The sequence below is a fragment of the Myotis davidii genome, unplaced genomic scaffold, assembly GCF_000327345.1.
Source record: "Myotis davidii unplaced genomic scaffold, ASM32734v1 scaffold726, whole genome shotgun sequence".
In the NCBI taxonomy this organism is placed as follows: domain Eukaryota; kingdom Metazoa; phylum Chordata; class Mammalia; order Chiroptera; family Vespertilionidae; genus Myotis; species Myotis davidii.
The window spans coordinates 1838997-1857121 of NW_006297808.1; the positions used below are offsets into that span (position 1 = coordinate 1838997).

At 51.2% G+C, this 18125-nt stretch overlaps 1 protein-coding gene across 2 annotated transcripts in view; it reads right to left on the reverse strand.

The window, feature by feature from the left end:
• The window catches only part of CUX1 (cut-like homeobox 1), a 372075-nt gene that overhangs the window by 8836 nt on the left and 345114 nt on the right, over nucleotides 1–18125 (reverse strand). For both annotated transcript variants that reach the window (XM_006773399.2, XM_006773398.2), the window contains exon 15: nucleotides 291–418. In XM_006773399.2, the coding sequence (XP_006773462.1) occupies nucleotides 291–418 (128 nt within the window). The remainder of the gene's footprint in view (nucleotides 1–290; nucleotides 419–18125) is intronic.

The following is an 18125-nucleotide window of genomic DNA, read 5'->3' on the forward strand; positions in this document are numbered from 1 at the left end:
CAGCTTCTCTCAGCAAGTGAATATATTGCCTGCGCATTCTAGTTTGGTCATTCAGTGGTTCTCAACCTTCTGGCCCTTTAAATACAGTTCCTCATGTTGTGACCCAAGCATAAAATTATTTTCGTTGCTACTTTATAACTGTAATGTTGATACTGTTATGAATCGTAATGTAAATATCTGATATACAAGATGGTCTTAGGCGAGCCCTGTGAAAGGGTCGTTCGACTGCCAAAGGTTGAGAACTGCTGCCTTAGTGGGTGGTCAGGAGGGAGGGAGTAGGGGGGACTCACCTCGGCATCTGGCCGCTGGATGGACTGGATGGTGCTGAGATCCTGCTCCAGGCGGGCGATCAGCTCCCTCTGCTCAGTCACCATGGCCATGGCCTCGGTGACGTGGACCTGCAGCTCTGCACAGCGCCCTGTAGCCAAGGGAAGACACGGCCATCAGAGGGAGCCTGGTGGGACCCGGGTGCCTGTCCCCTCCCTGCCACTCCAACCACCAGGCCATAAGCAGGACTTCCTGGGGGCCACAGCGGAGTGCTGGCTGCTCCCTCCCCACCTTCTTCTGCCTGAAGGACTGCCGTCGGAGCAGCCAGCAGGGTCCGGGGCACTCCTGGCCCAAGAACTCTCTGTGCTCATGAAACCCCCGGGGAAGGGAAGGAGTCCAGGTCCAGGACTTGGGGAACATGGTCCACCCTGGCTCTGCCATGACCAGCTGGGTGAGCCTGGCCACCCCCTGCCTGTCAAGCAGGGCACGGGGGCTGAACACAAGGAGCCCCAAGTTTCTCCCAGGGCTGCTGCCCTGGGTCAGTGACCAGAAGAGGCTCGGGGGCAGCAGTGGTGGAGAAAGGCACTGAGGTGCAGTGTGGGGTGGGCAGGCCTCCCTCAGACCAAGTAAGGCGGGGGAGGGAGGGGCCCCACCTCTGGAGCTGACACCAGTAGCCCCTCACCCAACAGGCTCCAGCACAGTGGTGGGGATGCGGGTGGTGAGGACCCAGGAATCCCTGTCCCTTTCTCCTCCATCCAAGTGTACAGTGTCTTTCCCACCAGGCAAATCCACGTCCCTGCCCTTTTGGGAGGTGGGAGATGTGGATGTTCTCCCAGCCTAGGCCCGGTGGGAGCCTTCGCAGTGGCTGGCAGGACGGACAGTGGTGGCTTGGAAGCCAGGCAGACCCAAGTTTGAGTTCTGGCCCTACTTCTGGTTGGCTGTGACTCTGGGCAGCTGAGCCACCTGGTCTGGGCCTCATCTGTAAAATGGTGACAACAAACCTCCCCAGAGAGGGAGGCCCAAGCCCTGAGGCACATGGTGCTCTCCTTTGGAAGGACTGCATGGCCACCAGGGGGCACTGTGGTCTCAGAAATGCCCAAAGACCCCAGGCTATGCAATACCAGCAGGGCCCCTGTGCCTTCCAGGTGGACTCGCCCTTTACTGTGAATCCTGCGGACCAACTGGCCAAACCCAGGCCGGGCAGGGGCAGGGGCAGGGGCAGTCGGCTTCACCCGCTCCACCCGCACAATCTCCTAGGTGACTGCTGCATGCCAAACCCTTTACACACCTCACCACAGTCCAGGCAGTCAGAACAGATGAACGGAGGCTTCCCAGCCTGAGACCAACCCCCAGGGTGTCCACCATGGCTATGTCTAAGCCCTTCCGTACATGGGGCAAGGCCCAAATGGTTCAGATCCTGAATAGATTTCTTCCTTTAGACACCACTGAGCACCTCTTTGTACCTGGCAGGTCAGTGGTGGCGGAAGTGAGGGTCCAAGGTGGGGCTGGGGGAAGAGATTGGACCCGAGGGCAGGGCCAAGTTGAAGAGGGAGGCCTGTGGGTGTCAGGGTTGGGAGCGTGTAGGTCCTGGATGGCCTACGAGAGCTTTAAGCAGACCCCATGGGCAAGAGGCCCAGAGAGACCCCCAATGCCATGACCCGCTGGCCTGGAGGTGGGGTCCTGTGGTCTCAGACCTGCAGGATGGGACTGGAGAGCAGTGTCACCTTGCTGTGCCACACGTGCTTAGGAGGCGAGGTGGACAGAAGTCGTGGTGAGATGGGGGAGAGGAACCGCGAGAGGGAACGTTCCGGCCACGGGGAATCCATAAGGACAGCCACATCAGGAGCACATCCAAAAATGGTGTTGCGATGACCGTGGGGGTGCGTACACAGACCCCAGCACGAATGGAGGTATGGAGCCCAGAGAAGGCTAGGTGAGGAGCATCTCATTTTCAGGGATGAGGGCCCGGGGGACAGAAGAGACAGGGCAGAGGTGGGGAACCTGTGGAGCGGGGGACTGCTGCCCAGCAGAGCGAGCCCGCGTCCCTGGAGGTGTGCACGCAGCATGGTGCAGAGGGAAGCATGACGTGAGGGCTGAATAAAATGCCAGTGAGAAGACTCCGTGGACGGCATATTTTGTCTGTCACCAGCCTGTGGCCATCCCAGCCTGGTCTCAGCCAGGACCCTGGGGTGGGAGCGACTTGCAGCCTCTGGAGGCATCTGTGTGCACGAGCGGGAAGTGGGGTCCCCAGGCGGGTGTTCCTGTGTATTTGTGTCTGTGCCTGCTGCTAAGGGGTTGGGCACACAGCTCCCTGCCCGAGCACACATGTGACACTGTGAATGTGTGAGGGCCCTGACAGCAACCCTTCATCCCAGGCAGCCCCAGCCTGCGGCGCCAGGGGCTTTGTTAAACTGGCCTGCACAGCCTGCCACTGCTGCTGCTGCTGCTGCAAACGCACCCAGACACTGGGTTAGCCGCTAAGTTGATCTCTGGGGGTGCAAGGCTGAGTGAAGAGGTGGCTGTGCATGAAACTGAGGGCTGACTGGCATGCTCACAGCAGACATGGAGGATGGCTGCCCGTGAACCCCAGGGAAGAGGCTGGGCAAGGCTGGGCAGTGCAGGTGATGGGATAAGACTGAATGAAGGCCCTAAGCAGGGGCACGGACCCGAGGCTGCAGTGGCAGGATCTGGACATTGTCTGGGAGCCCCATGGACGGACCTGCCATTCTGCACTGGAGGGATGAGAAGGCCAGGAGCCTGACCACGTGGGTGTCCCTGAAGGAGGGGCGTGCTCTTCCATGCCTGGAACTGGTCCCGACACGGGGAACGGGTGAGCAGCAGCGTGGTTTGCTGTACTGAGGATGACGAGCTAGTGAACAGCTAAGGGGACCTCTGTGTGGGAAGCTGGACCCCTGGGCCTGACGGGGGAGATGCAGGCTGGCGGGAGCTCAGGGCCCAGGGCTGGCTGAGCCCCCAGCAGCAGATGTGGGAGCCCAGGGGGCACTGCAGTGAGAATGGCCAGGGCCTCCTGGAACGCTGACATTTTCAGAGGCGTCCTGGGAAAGACCTGGAGAAAAGGAAGCAGGAGGCAGGATGGACATCAGGAGAAAGTGTGTTAAGGCACCAAGCTGAATAGGGAGCATCAACGGGTAAGGAGGGATCACTGGTGCCGCAAGAAAGGCTGAGGGGGTGAGGGCTGGAGCGAACCATGGGGAGGGTTTGGTCAAATAGCAGTGCAGCGGGAAGCAGCAGGGGTGTGGCGGAGGGACCTGGGCACCACTCTGGACAGATGCCAGATGGGGCAGCACGATGGGCAGACACTGTATGAGGGGATGTGCTCAAGAGAAAGGGTATTCAGGAGTACAGAGCATGCAAAACCGAGTATCTGCATCTGGGGGAGATGCCTGCATCTAGGCGGGCGACACACAGATGAGTGTGGGGGGGAGGGGAGGGAGGGTGGAGAGAACTCCTGCCTCTGCAAGGTGGCAGAAGGCCCTGTGAGATGGGCCCAAGGCAGCCTCCTACCCTCATGAAAGTTCATGAAACCACCTCCTTCCGGGGGAATCTTCCTAGAGCAGCAGTCGCCAACCTGTCGGACCTCACGGACCACCAGTGCTCTGCGGACCATTGGTTGGCGACCGCTGTCCTAGAGAGTCCATTTCACAGAGGGAGAAACAGCAAAGCAAGGTCAAGGCCAAAACTTAAGGAGGCTGGACTATGACTTAAGGTCAAGAACGATTTCTGACTGCACACTGATTAAATGCAGAACTTATCACAACTGCAGTCGGATGGCAAGGCCTGGGAAGTTGTGTCTACCACTTTCTTTGCAGGGGATGTGGGGGACTCTGTTATTCAATCAGCCACCTGCAAGCCAGGTAGGCGCTCTGGGGCTGCTAAATGCACAAGTCTCTCTGCGTGGAGAGCTCTGAGGGGAGCGAGCAGCTCACACACCCACCCCCTCCCCGCCTCTGCACCTGTCTGTCCCCGGGTGGCCAGAGATGAGTGCTGAGCACTCCCTGTGCCTGCAGGTGCCAGCCCCTCACTCCTGTGCAAGGGCCCCCATTCCTGCCAGTGTCCTTCCTCTCCTGCAGCACCAGCTCTTGCTTCTCCTTTCCACAACTACAGCGCATGGTCCCCCATCTGACTCTCTCTCCTCTCCTCTTCATCCCCTCCCCCAACTCTCTTTCCTCCTGACTTCACTGCCCGCTCCAGCTAGAATAAGTCTTCTATTCTATGTGTTCACTTTCCTAAACCTTTCCCATCAGACTCAGATACTCACTATGTCAACTGTCCTTACCAGCATCACTCATCTCTGTGCTCAGCCCTCGTCTTACTGACCCATGGGCACCTGGTTTCCAGGTCACTGCACCCTCCCGGCTTCCTGTCCTGCTGGCCGCCCCTCCTCAGTCTCCTTTGCTGGTTCTCCCCCTTGCTGAGCTGGGAACATGCTGCACCTGGCACCGCCCCTGCACACGGTTCTCTTTCCACTCGTTCACTCTGGCCACCTGGGGTCCACTGGTAAGCTAATGACGCTCCATCTGTATCTCTAGGACACCCCTTTGCTGGGCGCATTCTCTACGTAGATGTGCGACTCAAACGTAACGGGCACAAACTGGCCCTGGCATTGGGACTACACATGTGCCAGCACGAGGCCCCACGGTGACCTTGCACCTCGCTAATGTGTGCACACGTGGTGGAGGGGCTGGGGACACTCTCCCCAGCTGGGACCCTTGCACCCAAGCATGGCTGCAGATGCTCTCGGCGACACCCGAGTCCTTCTAGATGCCGGGTGGAAAGAACAGCCTCACCTAGAGCTGGCTCACCTCCAGGCTGGCTCTGTGTTTATCAGCATGGTCACCCTCTCCCCGCCGGCGCACCTTCCCCAGCACAGCCCTTGCTGTCCCTCTGACACTTGCCTCTGAGCATGTGCCGCCCCTCAATTTGGTGTACTGTCCTGGCCTGCTTACCCGAAGTGCCTCTTCCTGTCTGAAGGCCGCTCCCTGTGAAGTCTGCCCTTTCCCAAGTTGCTACTCAGATGCCCCTCAGTACCAATGACAAGACCAGTCTCAGCTGTGGTTCAGCATCTGGTCTGTCTCCCCTTTGGGCTGTGAGCGACTCGAGGCCACTGGACACCTAGCTTGGAGCACGTCGCTGGCACACAGCAGTCCTCAGTGACTATCGATCCGCTCAAGGTACCAGTGAAGGAACTCTGCCACTCTATGCTCAGCACCATCGATGTCTGGGGCCATGCCATTGTTTGTGGGCGTGGGAGGACTGTTCTATGCATCGTAGGGTGTTTATCAGCAGGTTTGGCATCCTCTAGAGCAGTGGTTCTCAACCTGTGGGTCGCGACCCCTTTGGCGGTCGAATGACCCTTTCACAGGGGTCGCCTAAGACCATCCTGCATATCAGATATTTACATTACGGTTCATAACAGTAGCAACATTACAGTTATGAAGTAGCAACAGAAATAATTTTATGGTTGGGTCATAACATGAGGAACTGTATTTAAAAGGCCAGAAGGTTGAGAACCACTGCTCTAGAGCAGCAATTTTAAACCTTTTTAAAAATCTCATGGCACATATAACCTAATTACTAAAATTCTGTGGCACACCAAAAAACATATTTTTGCCAATCTGACAGAAAAAAAATAGGTACAATTTTGATTCAGTCACACAGGATGGCTATTGCGTTGGCTGTTGTCATTTTTTTTTTAATTTGACAATATAAGGGAAGAGTGGTCAGTGCCCCTGATGTTTTATAAATTCTCGCAGTACACTGGTTGAACATCACGGCTGTAGTTGCCAGTAGCATCCCCACCCACTGCGACAGCCCCAAATGTCTCCAGACATTGCCAACTGTCCCAGGGGTACAGTCACCTGCAGTGAGAACCAGGGCCCCAGAGGATCTAGTCTCCTCAAACATGGGAGGCTTCTGGGTTCGGCTGTAAGTGGATGGGGATCAGCTTTGACAGATGCTTAAGTCAGATGGGTCTCTAAGAGGGAGCCGCCTCTGTGGAGGGTGCAGCCCCCTCTCCCCAAGAGTGGGGAGCAGGGAGGTCCTCCTTTCCGTCTGTGACTGAGTCCAGTGGGGGCAGCCTCGGACATTCAAGGACACCGAGCCTTGAGTTTTCATCAGGGGCTGGTGAGCTGCAGGGTGTGGAGGACTCTGCTGCCTAACCTGGGTGCCAATGGGTACGTCACAGGTGTCATCACGGGGAGCTGAGGCTGGCAGCCGCTGGTGCTCTGGCTAACCTGCGGAGAGCCTGGCCCTGAGGTGGAAACAACTTTGACTGCAGGCAGCTGCTCTAGCAACCAGATAATGTGCCGTATTTGATGCCCTGTCTATTATCCTGGCTGACAGCCACGAACATGACCCAGGTGCCCGCCATGGGCCCAGGTGCCATGCTGAACAGTGTGCAGGTATTATCACTTAGTCGTCTCAGCAGCCCTGTGAGACTGGCATTATTATATTCCCTTTCCAGAGATGGAAAGAGAAGCTCAAAGAAGTTAAATTCATTCATTCTTTCAGAAAAGATTTCTCGAGCATGAACCAAGACTTGCCCATGTCACGCCAGCTGGTAAGAGGAGATGCTGGGTCTCCAACTCCAACGCAGTGCCCCCTGACCACAAGGAACGGCCTACGCCCCCCTGGCCAGTGAGTGGGGTCCTCAAATCTGACTCCCTGGAGCAACCCCCACCGCGCCTTGAACAGAGCAGCTCTGCTTTACCTGTCCACAAACCATTTTGCTTGGAAAAAAACCCCAAAACGGTGCTTTCCCCCGACATTCTGAGAGCCCAAGCTTCTCGGAAGAGGCAGGAACCTGTGAATGCCCACCCAAACCGGGCGCGGGCCGCATCTCCCACTGCCACTAACACAGCTCACTGCACGCTGGGTGGGCCAGACTCCCATCAGGAACTTGAAGACCGGCCCCACTGCGCCCCAACATCACCATCCGGTTCTCACCACCCTACAGGAACCAATGCCGTGCCTGTGCGCCAGTGCGGAAGCAGTGACCCCCAGAGCTGCCATGCAAGAGCCGCGGAGGAAGAAGCAACCAGGTCCCAAGACAGCCACTTGGAGCCCCCTTCAAAATCCTCACCCGAGGGTATGTTTGTTTGTTTTTTAATTGATTTTAAAGAAGGGAGGGAGAGAGAAACATCGATGTGAGAGAGAAACATTGGTCAGTTGCCTGTGGTGAGTGCCCTGACCAGGAATTGAACCTGCAACCCCCTGGTGCACAGGACAACGCTCTAAACAACGGAGCCAATGGGCCGGGCTAGAGGCCCTTTTAAAATCAGCAGACAGGATCATGGCAGACGACACCCCCCCCTCCTTCCCTCCAATAATTATATCATCTTGTTGCCATTCCCTGTACATCTGCAATTGTGTTTCCTCAGGGCATCAAATAAGGCACATTATTTCATTCAGACCCACTTAACTACAGGGCGAGGAGAAAGGCCACACGCAGGGCGGCTAAGCCCTCTGCCGGGGCGGGGCATCGCCCACTTGCAGCCACAACACGAAATCTTGCTTCCTCTGCTGCCGCTGGAACTGGCAGTTTACAGAAGCAGAGTCGGGCCTGCAACACCATGTGCAACTGCCGTTTTGCTTCATTAAGTCTCACTTTAAAAGCACTTGGGGAGACTTTAGGGGTAAAAGGACTTTGTGCTAAGTGTATTTTTTTTTAACATTTTGTATTTTAATTTAGCTAGTGGATCTTTAAAAATTGGGGCATACCTAAACTAGCAAACAGAAAAATAGCAGAATGTTAGCTGAGCTAGACTTGACTTGTCAAACTGCAGGAGCTCTAGTGGTTTTATGCTAATTCTCCCATCTGAGGGGAGGGGGCAGAGATCTGGGGGCAGCTTTAGGCAGACCCATGTCCTCGCGTGACCAGATGAAACCCGGGGCTGCCAGGAGCACCTGGCACTGATGCGAGACTGTCCCAGGCTCCGGGGTTTCGCACTGGAGGCTTGAGTCCCGTTTAACTCATGTTTCTGTGTCACATATAGGAGCTTCACATTCTGAAAACCACAGCTTAATGCACAACGAACAAACACCTCCCAATCAGTCATACATCAGTAAGGATGGCGACTCTCTTCCAACCCTGTAGATCTCAAGATGAGAAACACCTGTCATAGCATTCGGACCACCTAGCAGCCAATTCTCAGAGCTCTCCCTCCTCCAGCCCTGAGACTGGCAGGAGAGACAGGCCCCTTCTCAGGTGCCAGATCATTCCAGAAACCCACACGACTCAGTTCCCTTTTCCTGAGTGGGAACTCACTGGCCTGCATTAACAGGTGCCCTCGGCTGCTCCTTCTTCACATCAGGAGTCAGGGACACAGCGCGGGACCCCACAGCGCAGGCTGAGGCCAGGCAGCGGTACCCGTCTGTGGCCTTGGGCACCCAAGCTACCATCGGCCCAGTGCCAGACCCAGCACTGTGGGCCACCTTTTCACAGACAATAAAGTGGATGCTGGGGAGGTCAGGGCTTCAAGGGCCCCCAAACAATAAAGGTGACGACAGCGAGCAGGGACAAAGGCCCTTACGGAGCAGGTACCATGTCTGCATGGGAAACTGGACCGTGGGGCCTTTGCACCCTACCCAGGCCCAGGTTTCTGCTGCCATCCGCCAGGACGCCACACACCACCGGACCATGGGAAGGTGGAGGAACGGCTGCCTCGGCTGGCAATTCTCGAGGTGCCTTTCAACCCAGAATGACAATGTTTGCTGCTTCTCAGGCCAGAGCACTTTAAATAAAAACAACCCACACATTCTTGTGTTTGTATAAAAGATATTTACTTCAATTATCACACCTAGGGTGCTAGTGAATAATAATAATACATGGTGTGAGTTTCATACAGTGATATTGCTTCTCCATATCATATAGGGACCGTTGTACAGTGCTGAGAACAAACATCGTATGGCTAACCAAAGACAGAAGGGACAAGGCCGAGGGTCTGACGGGTGCCTCCCCCACCCCCATGCCAGCCGGAGCAACTTTTGACTTAATGTTGAAAACAAATAGCAAGAAATAAAATGTTACCAGAGATGGGTCACAGCAACACAGCAGAGGCTTCTCAAAGCTATTTGTACAAATAAATGATGCCATTTTTTTTTTTTTTTTGGTCAGTTGGGTCTCTGTGAGGATCTTTTAAAAAAGTCTGTGATTGTGAGTATTAACAAACAAGCTCTAAAAACATCTAAGACTTAGTGCGTTACAGAAAATATAAAATACTGCTAAAATGTAAGACACCACGATACACTGGGGGGAGCTGAGCTTATTAAGAATTCTCCGGAAGAAGTCGCCACTCCGTGAGCGCGCCTGGCTTGTGCTGTGTTAGTAGTCTGGACAGGAGCGTGGCTACCCGCTCGCAGGCAAGTAGTTATTGCACAATTGCAAAGAGCTAGGTCTTACTCAGTGGGAAGGGATGTGGGAAAACCTTTTCTTTCCCCACTTTTATTTTATAACAAGCTATTCTCAAATGCTTTAAGAATTTTGAACGAATCCTCACATCTCCAAAATGCACAGCATTTTCTGAGGGGTCTCAGAAGGTGGGACATGAGATGCCCGTTTTCTCAAGAGGCAGAAAACGGCTCAAGAGAGAGACATGCATAGACTAATTAGAGAGAGATGGAAACCCTTTGGGGCGGGGATGAGGACAGTTCTTTCATTGGAGGGCATTCTTGGAGAGATGAGAACAGAGCCAGGACCTCCAAATGACTTCAGAGAAGGGGAAAGTCATGACGTGGAAAGTGAGTCGGGGGTCGGTGGGTGGGAGCAGAGACAGCGGTCTGGCTCCAGAGGGGGTGAGTAGAGCCCCTGCTTTGGCCTGGGGGAGCTTCCTTCTCTTGTGCCCATGAGGGTGAGCTCCCAGGCCCGAGGCCAGACCCACTCCGCCCTCACACCCCTTTGCAAGCAACTGGGTGTCTTGTTGGCTGTGCTTCCACCACAGAAAGCTCTGCCCACATCTAACTTCCCTCCACACTTAACCACAGTAAGGGGGAGAGGGGCTCCCCCATGACCTCCTTGGTGTGGATCCTCAAGCCACAGCCAAACTAAGAACACTGTTGCTTCAACAGATGGTTTTGACCAAATTCGTATGCAAGAAAAACAACAACAACAACAACAACAACAACAGCCAACTAAAACATGTCAACCCACATGAGCCTTACAAGAAACCATTCTCTCCCTCGGAAGTCATAGCCTTGGCCAGGCCGCCGCGCCCTCTCTGACCAGGGCTCCTCGCGGAAACTTCATGAACCCAGAAGTCTTACAGAGGCTCTAGGAGGCTTTGGGGAACTCAACCTTGCTTTTCTAAGTCTCCTCTGCAGCTCCTCACACAAGTGTTCTTCAACTCGGCATTTCCTCACACTGGTAGGTTTTTGTTCATCAACTCTCATTTAAAAAGCCACGTGAAGACCACCAGTGTTTGAGTGGCTACCCTGGAGACAGACGTCTAATTCTGCGGGAGAACCCCCCTCTGCCCCCAGTCAAATCCCCAGGCCTTTCGGTTCTTTTTTGGGGTGTGGGATGGGGAGGGCAGGAGGCAGAAGACAGTAACCACTGGAGTGATAGCAAAAAGCATTTATAACAACAACAACAACAACAACACACAAAACAACAATATACTCCTGATAAGTACTTAAATGATTAACCTAATAATAAATAGAAGAGGATAGAAATATTTTTTTTTTCCTCAAGGAAACATCCTTTTATAATTATCCTCACGCACGCTGGCAGGTCAGTAGCAGTCAATCCATCTCAACAAGAAAAGGTTAAGTGCTGGAAGGGAGGTTCTCAGCTGCTGAGTCACAAACACCCCCACGCTGCCGCCCAGACAGCGGTTCTGGCCAAGCGCCCTGCAGGTCTAGCTTGGTGGTCAGCAATGGGCAGGCGGGGGTGGGGGGAGGGAAGCCTGTTTCCCTTCAGTTCATGAATAAACGGAACTACAGTGAACATACTCATCCACAACCTGAATCGTCCTGGTCTAAAGCTTACTTTGAGTTCATTTGGTGTGCAATACATTATCTCTTAAAAATGAAGAAAAATGATTTCTATTGCACAGAGCTTTTACATATAGTCATCTATTTAAGTGCTTTCTGTTTAAAGCAAACTACAAAAAAAAAAAAAGACAAAAGGAAAATGAAAAAGGAGAAAAAAGGAACTACAGAACAAAAGCAGCCCCGTGCCACTTCCATGTGTCTTGCTGATGGGAGTCTGGTTTCACCAACGGAAGTCCCAAAGCTTCCGTACACACTGTGCTTCTGATTATTTTCCATAGGGATGTAGCTGTGACATTGGGATATAAGGCACCTTTCCTTTCTGACCACAGAAAGCTTGATACATAGCAAACAGCACATCTTGTGGTAAAATGAAAGCCTAAACACTACAGAAATTACAGTAACGTAGGCTACACTTCTTAACAGTACTGGATAAAATGATCATGAAAAACAACTCAAAGGTATTTTGAAAGTTTAGTAAAGGGGATGGGGAAAGCGCACATTTATGAATAGCCTAATGTCTTTTTCTCACTAATCTTTTTTAGGATTCTTTGTCTACAATGACCAACTTTTAAAGTCAGCATTTTTGAGGAGACTAGGTGCTTTGGAAATGTCTTGTTAAAGCTAAATGTCACTTCATCCAACAACGAAAATGGAGATGATGCCACTGTCAGCGTGGACACGGGATCTTTGGAGGGAGGAGGTGGTGGAAAGGTGGCAGGCAGCCTGGTCGTGGGGCAGTTCCTGCAAGTGGGACTGGTGAGGGGGGTTGCATTTTCCTTTCTTCCCTGGCCAGGCAGGAGGCTCACGGGCTGCTGGGGCTGTTGGGGCAGGAAGACTCTGGGATGGGGCTCATTTTGCTCAGCTGGCTGCTCCCCACACCCTGTCCTCTGCTGCCTTGATTCACCCAGAGGGCTCTGGCCTCAGCTTCAGCACCCCTCTAGGGCAGCGGTCGCCTTTCAGACCTCACGGACCAGCAGTGGCCTGTGGACCACCAGTTGGCGACAGCTGATCCAAAGATTTCCTTAAACCAGCGGTCGCCAACCTTTTGGACCACTGGTTGGCGGCCATTGCTCTAAGGCAGTGGTTCTCAACCTTCCTAATGCCGCGACCCTTTAATACAGTTCCTCATGTTGTGGTGACCCCCAATTTCATTGTTACAAATTGAACATAATTAAAGCATAGTGATTCATCACAAAAACAGTATGTAATTATATATGTTTTCCGATGGTCTTAGGCGACCCCTGTGAAAGGGTCGTTTGACCCCCAAAGGGGTCACGACCCACAGGTTGAGAACCGCTGCTCTAAGGGGTTTACGGCTGGATCTTTTTGGAAATTTAATTGGGAACTTGTTTCTTCCTTTCTTCCCCCAGTAGGTTTTATCTTCTAAAAGGCAGACACTGCTGGGAATGAGAATGGTATTGTCAAATTGGACCAATCTCTTAGCAAGCAAGCGAGCTGGCCAGCCTGCCACTCAATGGACCGGGAAATGGAACTACATCACGTTGGAGTCCCAGGCCACCACCTTGCCACTCAGGGCAGGAGCTCTGCCTTGTGGGTCACGAAGGCTCACCTGCCATCAAGGCCCAAATGAAACTGCAGAAGGACTGGGGGCATTTTTACACGCGAGCTTTTACCAGTAAATGCTCAAGCGTACGGTGATGGCACCAATCTTACGCTCCCACTTCCAAATCTTTTCCATCAGAACACTTTGGCCACCATGGTGGATGGACCCACATCCAACCAGCAGCCCTGGGAGCTGGTTTCCTTTAGCACTGGGTGGAGACTGGCATATTTGTGGGAAGAGCCATGTGACTGAAGGCTGGGTGAGTGGGCGGGAGAACGCTATATCCTCTCCTGTCTTTGAGATGTTTCCAAAGGAGTGTCACAGTGGAGCTGAAGTCCTAACCTCCCAGTGTCAGAGAGAATAAAGACAGAGTTCCCCCATGCCAGGCGGGAACCCTAGGGAAGTGTCCTCAAGTGGCCATTTAGGGGCAGCCCAGGGCAAGGAAAATGACTGTGATGGATCTTAACAGCTGAGCAGAAATGGGCAGAAAGAAAGGCAGGCCAAAGACAAGGCCCTTTGAGGCTTGAGACTGTCCCTGCCTGCCAAGGAAACAGCTGACAGATCTTTAGGAACAGGTGGAAGTCAAGAGGAAAATCCACGGCCTCACAGAGCACAGCTGTCTGTCAGGTTGTGCTCACAAGAGAGAGATGCCTGCCCACCAGGCTTCGATCATGGATGCCACCCTTCTAGCTTTTTCTCTCCCCCAGTCCACTTGCTGCACAGTTCGGAGGGTGTGGGTGAGGAGTGATGTCAAATGGGAGCATAGGCTAGTGAGGTAGACGGGGATAAATGAGGGCTGTGACAAGGGAGGACATCCAGGGAAGGAGCCAAACCTCCAGCCTGAAGGGATGCGCCTTGTTACATCTCCCCTCACAGCCGGCTTTCTGGCCTCCAAAAGCAGGGGCTTGGGATAGCCACAAGCAGGCTCTTGTTTTTATAGGCCCGTGGAGAGGCGGCTGTCATAGTGCATTTAAGGTAAAGGCTATGGTCCCCCAGCGCCAGCTCTCGTAAGTCACTATCACTGTTCCACTTTGTGCTAATCCCAGGATGTGCAGATACTCCCCGGGCTCCTCTGCTATTTTCAGTGAGGTTTGTTTTTCTAAAATCAGAGGAATAAAAAACATTGCAAAGAATGTCAATAGAGTTCATTGATTAGTCCTGCATGAAAGAACATGAGTTCAGGAGAGAGAGAGAAACCCAGTCCAACATTAGCTGGAAGGCACCCTCCTGCAGCCCGAGATGCCTGGTGAGTCTTACTCTAGTCTCTCAGACAGAGCATGACGCTGCATGATCTTAGGGGAGTGAGTCGACACTGGAGCGCGCCCGTGGATTAAAGAACCTGCCTGCTGCTAGGTTTGCTCTCGGGCTGCACAACTGATGCGCCCTCGCCAAGGAGGCAGATGGGGTGTTCCCTTCCTCCTGGACCCAGGGTGGGGGACTCTCGTGCCAGAGAAAGCATAGAGGAACACTTAACCCAAAGCTCCATAGCACTCTGGGTGTGGACCACCAACCAGGAGACCTGGATGTCCACATTGGACAGGATGGTTTTTAAGTGGGGAGAAAACAAAAATGCCAACAGGAAGGAAACTGGGCAGGGAGGCATTTGTGCACTGGAAGTACAGGAGGCCATGAATGGTTACCTTCTTGCCTCAGTCACTTGCCCAGATACAATGGCCAGGGTCTGAGAGTAGTCATACGAGTCAAGATCCTGGAATTTCCTGGAGACTTCTCCCAAGTCTGCATCCCAGGGCAGTGTGCTGACCATGAGCCACTTCGGGCTGTGATGTTCCTCAGGCAGGTCGGCTCTGAGGATAATTAAATTGAGCTAACGGTTGTGGTTACTCTTTCTCAAGAAAATTGGTCTGGTGGACAGAAATCACAGACATCCTGACTGATTTTGAGATTCAAGGGAAGTCACTTGGGAGCCGGGCGGTGGATGGGTCTAGGCCAGAACCCACACACCTTGCACCTCAGACACCACGGGAGAGCATGGGCAGGAACCAAGGAGCAAGAGGCTGATGTGAACACTGATTTTATGCTAGGCCTCCACTTAGCCAGATAAGTAATGGCAAAAACCTAAAGTTATGAACACTGCCTCCAATTAACAAAAAGAAGCCATTTAAAATGGTATAATGGAGCTTGTAATTAAGTGTTAGTGTTTCGTATGGAACTGTTTTCCCCAGGGGAGAGGTACACATCAGCTTTTTAAACCGATGGAGCGTGAAGAGGGGGAGGTCAGCTGCCTGTGGGAGCCACTGCTTGGAACGCCAGCCAGCTGAAGGTGAAACCCCACGGAGAGGATGCTGTTCAAGGCACTTGAATATTGCTTATCAAGATGAAAGATCAACCCTTAGACTCAAAATGAGGGGCGCAATGAGGAGGGAGGGACACTTCCTGTGCTGACAGATTTCTGTTATTTAGTGGCAGCTCTTAGTATTACAGAAGGTGATAGCTTAAACACAGAAGAGGATAGGGTTGGGATCGCAATAAAAACAATAAATAAAGAAAAAATACAAATACAGAACTGCAAGCAAAATTTAACCAACTGATTGTATCAAGCACCCAGATGTAAGTCTGGCAAAAAAGACAGAATGGAAATAAACAATAACCTAGTTAAAAAAACACCCCACAAAAAACACAACAAAAATGACTAAATTGCTTGGAAGAGCCAAAGTGGCTGTTTTAGACTGTTACTATTTGGCCACAAGAATGAACAATTTTATAATTTTTCAATTTTTTCAGATTTAATACCTCCATATATAACAGTCATGCCTTTAAAATTAAAACACTATCCTAGTATTTCCTGTTAACTCCCTGCTTTTGATTCTGATGAAAATCAGATATTTAGTGATTCATCACACATGACAAAATTCCCTCAAGGTTTTTGTGGAGAGGACACCACAGTACTGTCAGGGGCTCTGCTACTCACTGTCCTAAGGGTCACTAATGCAAATTCGCTCTTCTTAATGCACCTGAATTGAGCCAGATGTTAATCTGTATCCCCTTAAGCTCCTTCATTCTGAATTCTCTTCTCACTGAACCAGATTTCAAGTTCAGAGATGATGCAACTATCAAAAGACAAACAGCCTGCCTCATAGCCTCCTAGAGCCTTCTGAAAACTTCTTATTCATGAAAAGGCATTGTCTTTAGTGTAGTGACTCTTAAATTTGTGAAAACTTGAACTAAGTGCTGCAGCTGCAGGTTAAAAGACTGTAAATGAAATATATAATTTCTAAAACATCATGCAAGAAATGTGGTTTCACATCTTACAGTCAAAGTCCTACAAGTTAATTAATACAAGCACACTGAGGTGTAATAGCGGGAGCATACCTCTAAAATTATAACTCCCTCCCACCCCCAAATCAAAAAAAGATAATATTAAACTTAAGAAATAATGAATGCACCATTAAAATGTCATCCAAAGATGTTGACCTAAGACAAAGGTTTCAATGATACACAATACGGTCAAAAAGTTTTCAATCAGTAATATACAGTATGACAACTACATCTTGTAAATTATACCCAATACTGCCGGCAGTCTATCCCTCTAAAGAATATTTGCCCCTTTCATCCCTTCCTAACAATCAGATAATAAAATACAGCACCTATAAATAAGCAAAAAAAAATATATATATATACCGAAATCATCTATTGTTAGTTTAAAGATATGGCAATAAAGGAGTCTAAATTAGCAAACTTGTAGAAGCCATAACTGATAAAACAGCTTATTGAAAAAAGGTGGCAGTAATGCACTCTATGTGTGCACAGGTACTTAAGAAAATACACAGACGTATAAAATTGCACACACGCACACACGCACACTCTCATCCACCTCTATTCTCACGCATATACACATAGACAACAGGAGGAATCAGAGACAAGTTAGACTTTTGATTTGTACTCAGACTGCCCTAAAAGACTAAGTAAAAGACTGCATAAAAGAACGTTCCAAGAGGCAAAATGAATGGAGGGTCAACGGTCTGGTCTGGAAGTGAAGAGCATCGGCGTTTTGGTGTCAGTTTGGGCCATCTCTACGGGGTTGGGAGCAGAGCCCAGATTGCTACGTTCTCTCTTCTGCAGGGAAGGAAGCTTCCCACGACTTCAACAGTCATCAGTGCTTGTGGTGGGAAGAGAGGGCAAGAGAGAGTCCGCGAGAGCCCTGCCCAGGCCCAGGGAGCGGCGTCCCCTGGTGGGGCTCAGTCCATCAGGCGCCTGGGAGAGTGGTGTGAGGTGTGGTGCCTTCTGTGCCAAGGAAAGGCTGCTGTCTACGAGGGGCGGGCGTCTGGCCCCAGAACTGTTTGCTCCGACACGAGCGGCCTACTCTTTCCTCCTTTCTTCGAATGCTCACCTATGTGCAGACGCACTAACACAGACGTAGACACCATAAATTAAACGAAATGAACGGGTACGTGCTACAGTTCTAACTTGTCTCCTAAACCTCCGAGATATGAGGTCTGATCAGCGTGCTCTGCGGTTAGAGGTTAAAAAGCAGATTATAAAATACCTAGATTCGGATCTTTTCTTTTTGTCCTGATTTGGCCTAGAATGGAGTGTATTAAACAGACCCTGGTCAGCAAAAGCCCAGAGTCAGTTAAAGCTATGGATCAATGTGCACTACATGTCAGGATTCTATTCACGTACAAGAAAACACTACATCAGCTACCACAAAATCAGTTATTTTCCTGATGTGACTTTTCTTTTTGTTAAAAAATATGTGGAGTAAATGTGTTTTATTTTAATTCAAAGTTTCAAACGAGAAGATTCTTTACTTGAAAATATTTAGGAATCCAAACTAGTGTGTTTAGAGTCGGTTTGACTGTGCAATCTCTTAGTGGCAACTGAACAGCTACAAAAACTTTCTTTTTTAATTTTTCTGAAAAATCCCCCCTCCCCCTTTCCTGGTTTAAGAAGATAATAGTGTATTATCGCTCTGAAGCCATTAGATGGCAGATAAAAAGCCCCCTTTTAATATGTGGGTTTGATTTTTTTTTTTAAAGCCCACATGAAAGAGGAGGGCGCAAGGCAAAGCTGTAAGAGTTATTCCAGAACCTGTGGAAATCACTTAGGGCAATAAAAAAAACACTTCAGGGTACAAAAAAGCTCGACTACACATTTCCGTTTTCTTCCTTGAAAACACGACAAAGATTGGGCTTAATGCTCCTTTGTTTTCTATATGCACCTTGGCCTATGGCGATTTTGCCCTGTGGCCCGCAGGGCAGTAAGTGCGCAACACGGTCCGGGCCGCGGAGTCGGCGCCGCCCCTGCGCCCCCCACTCGGCTCCAT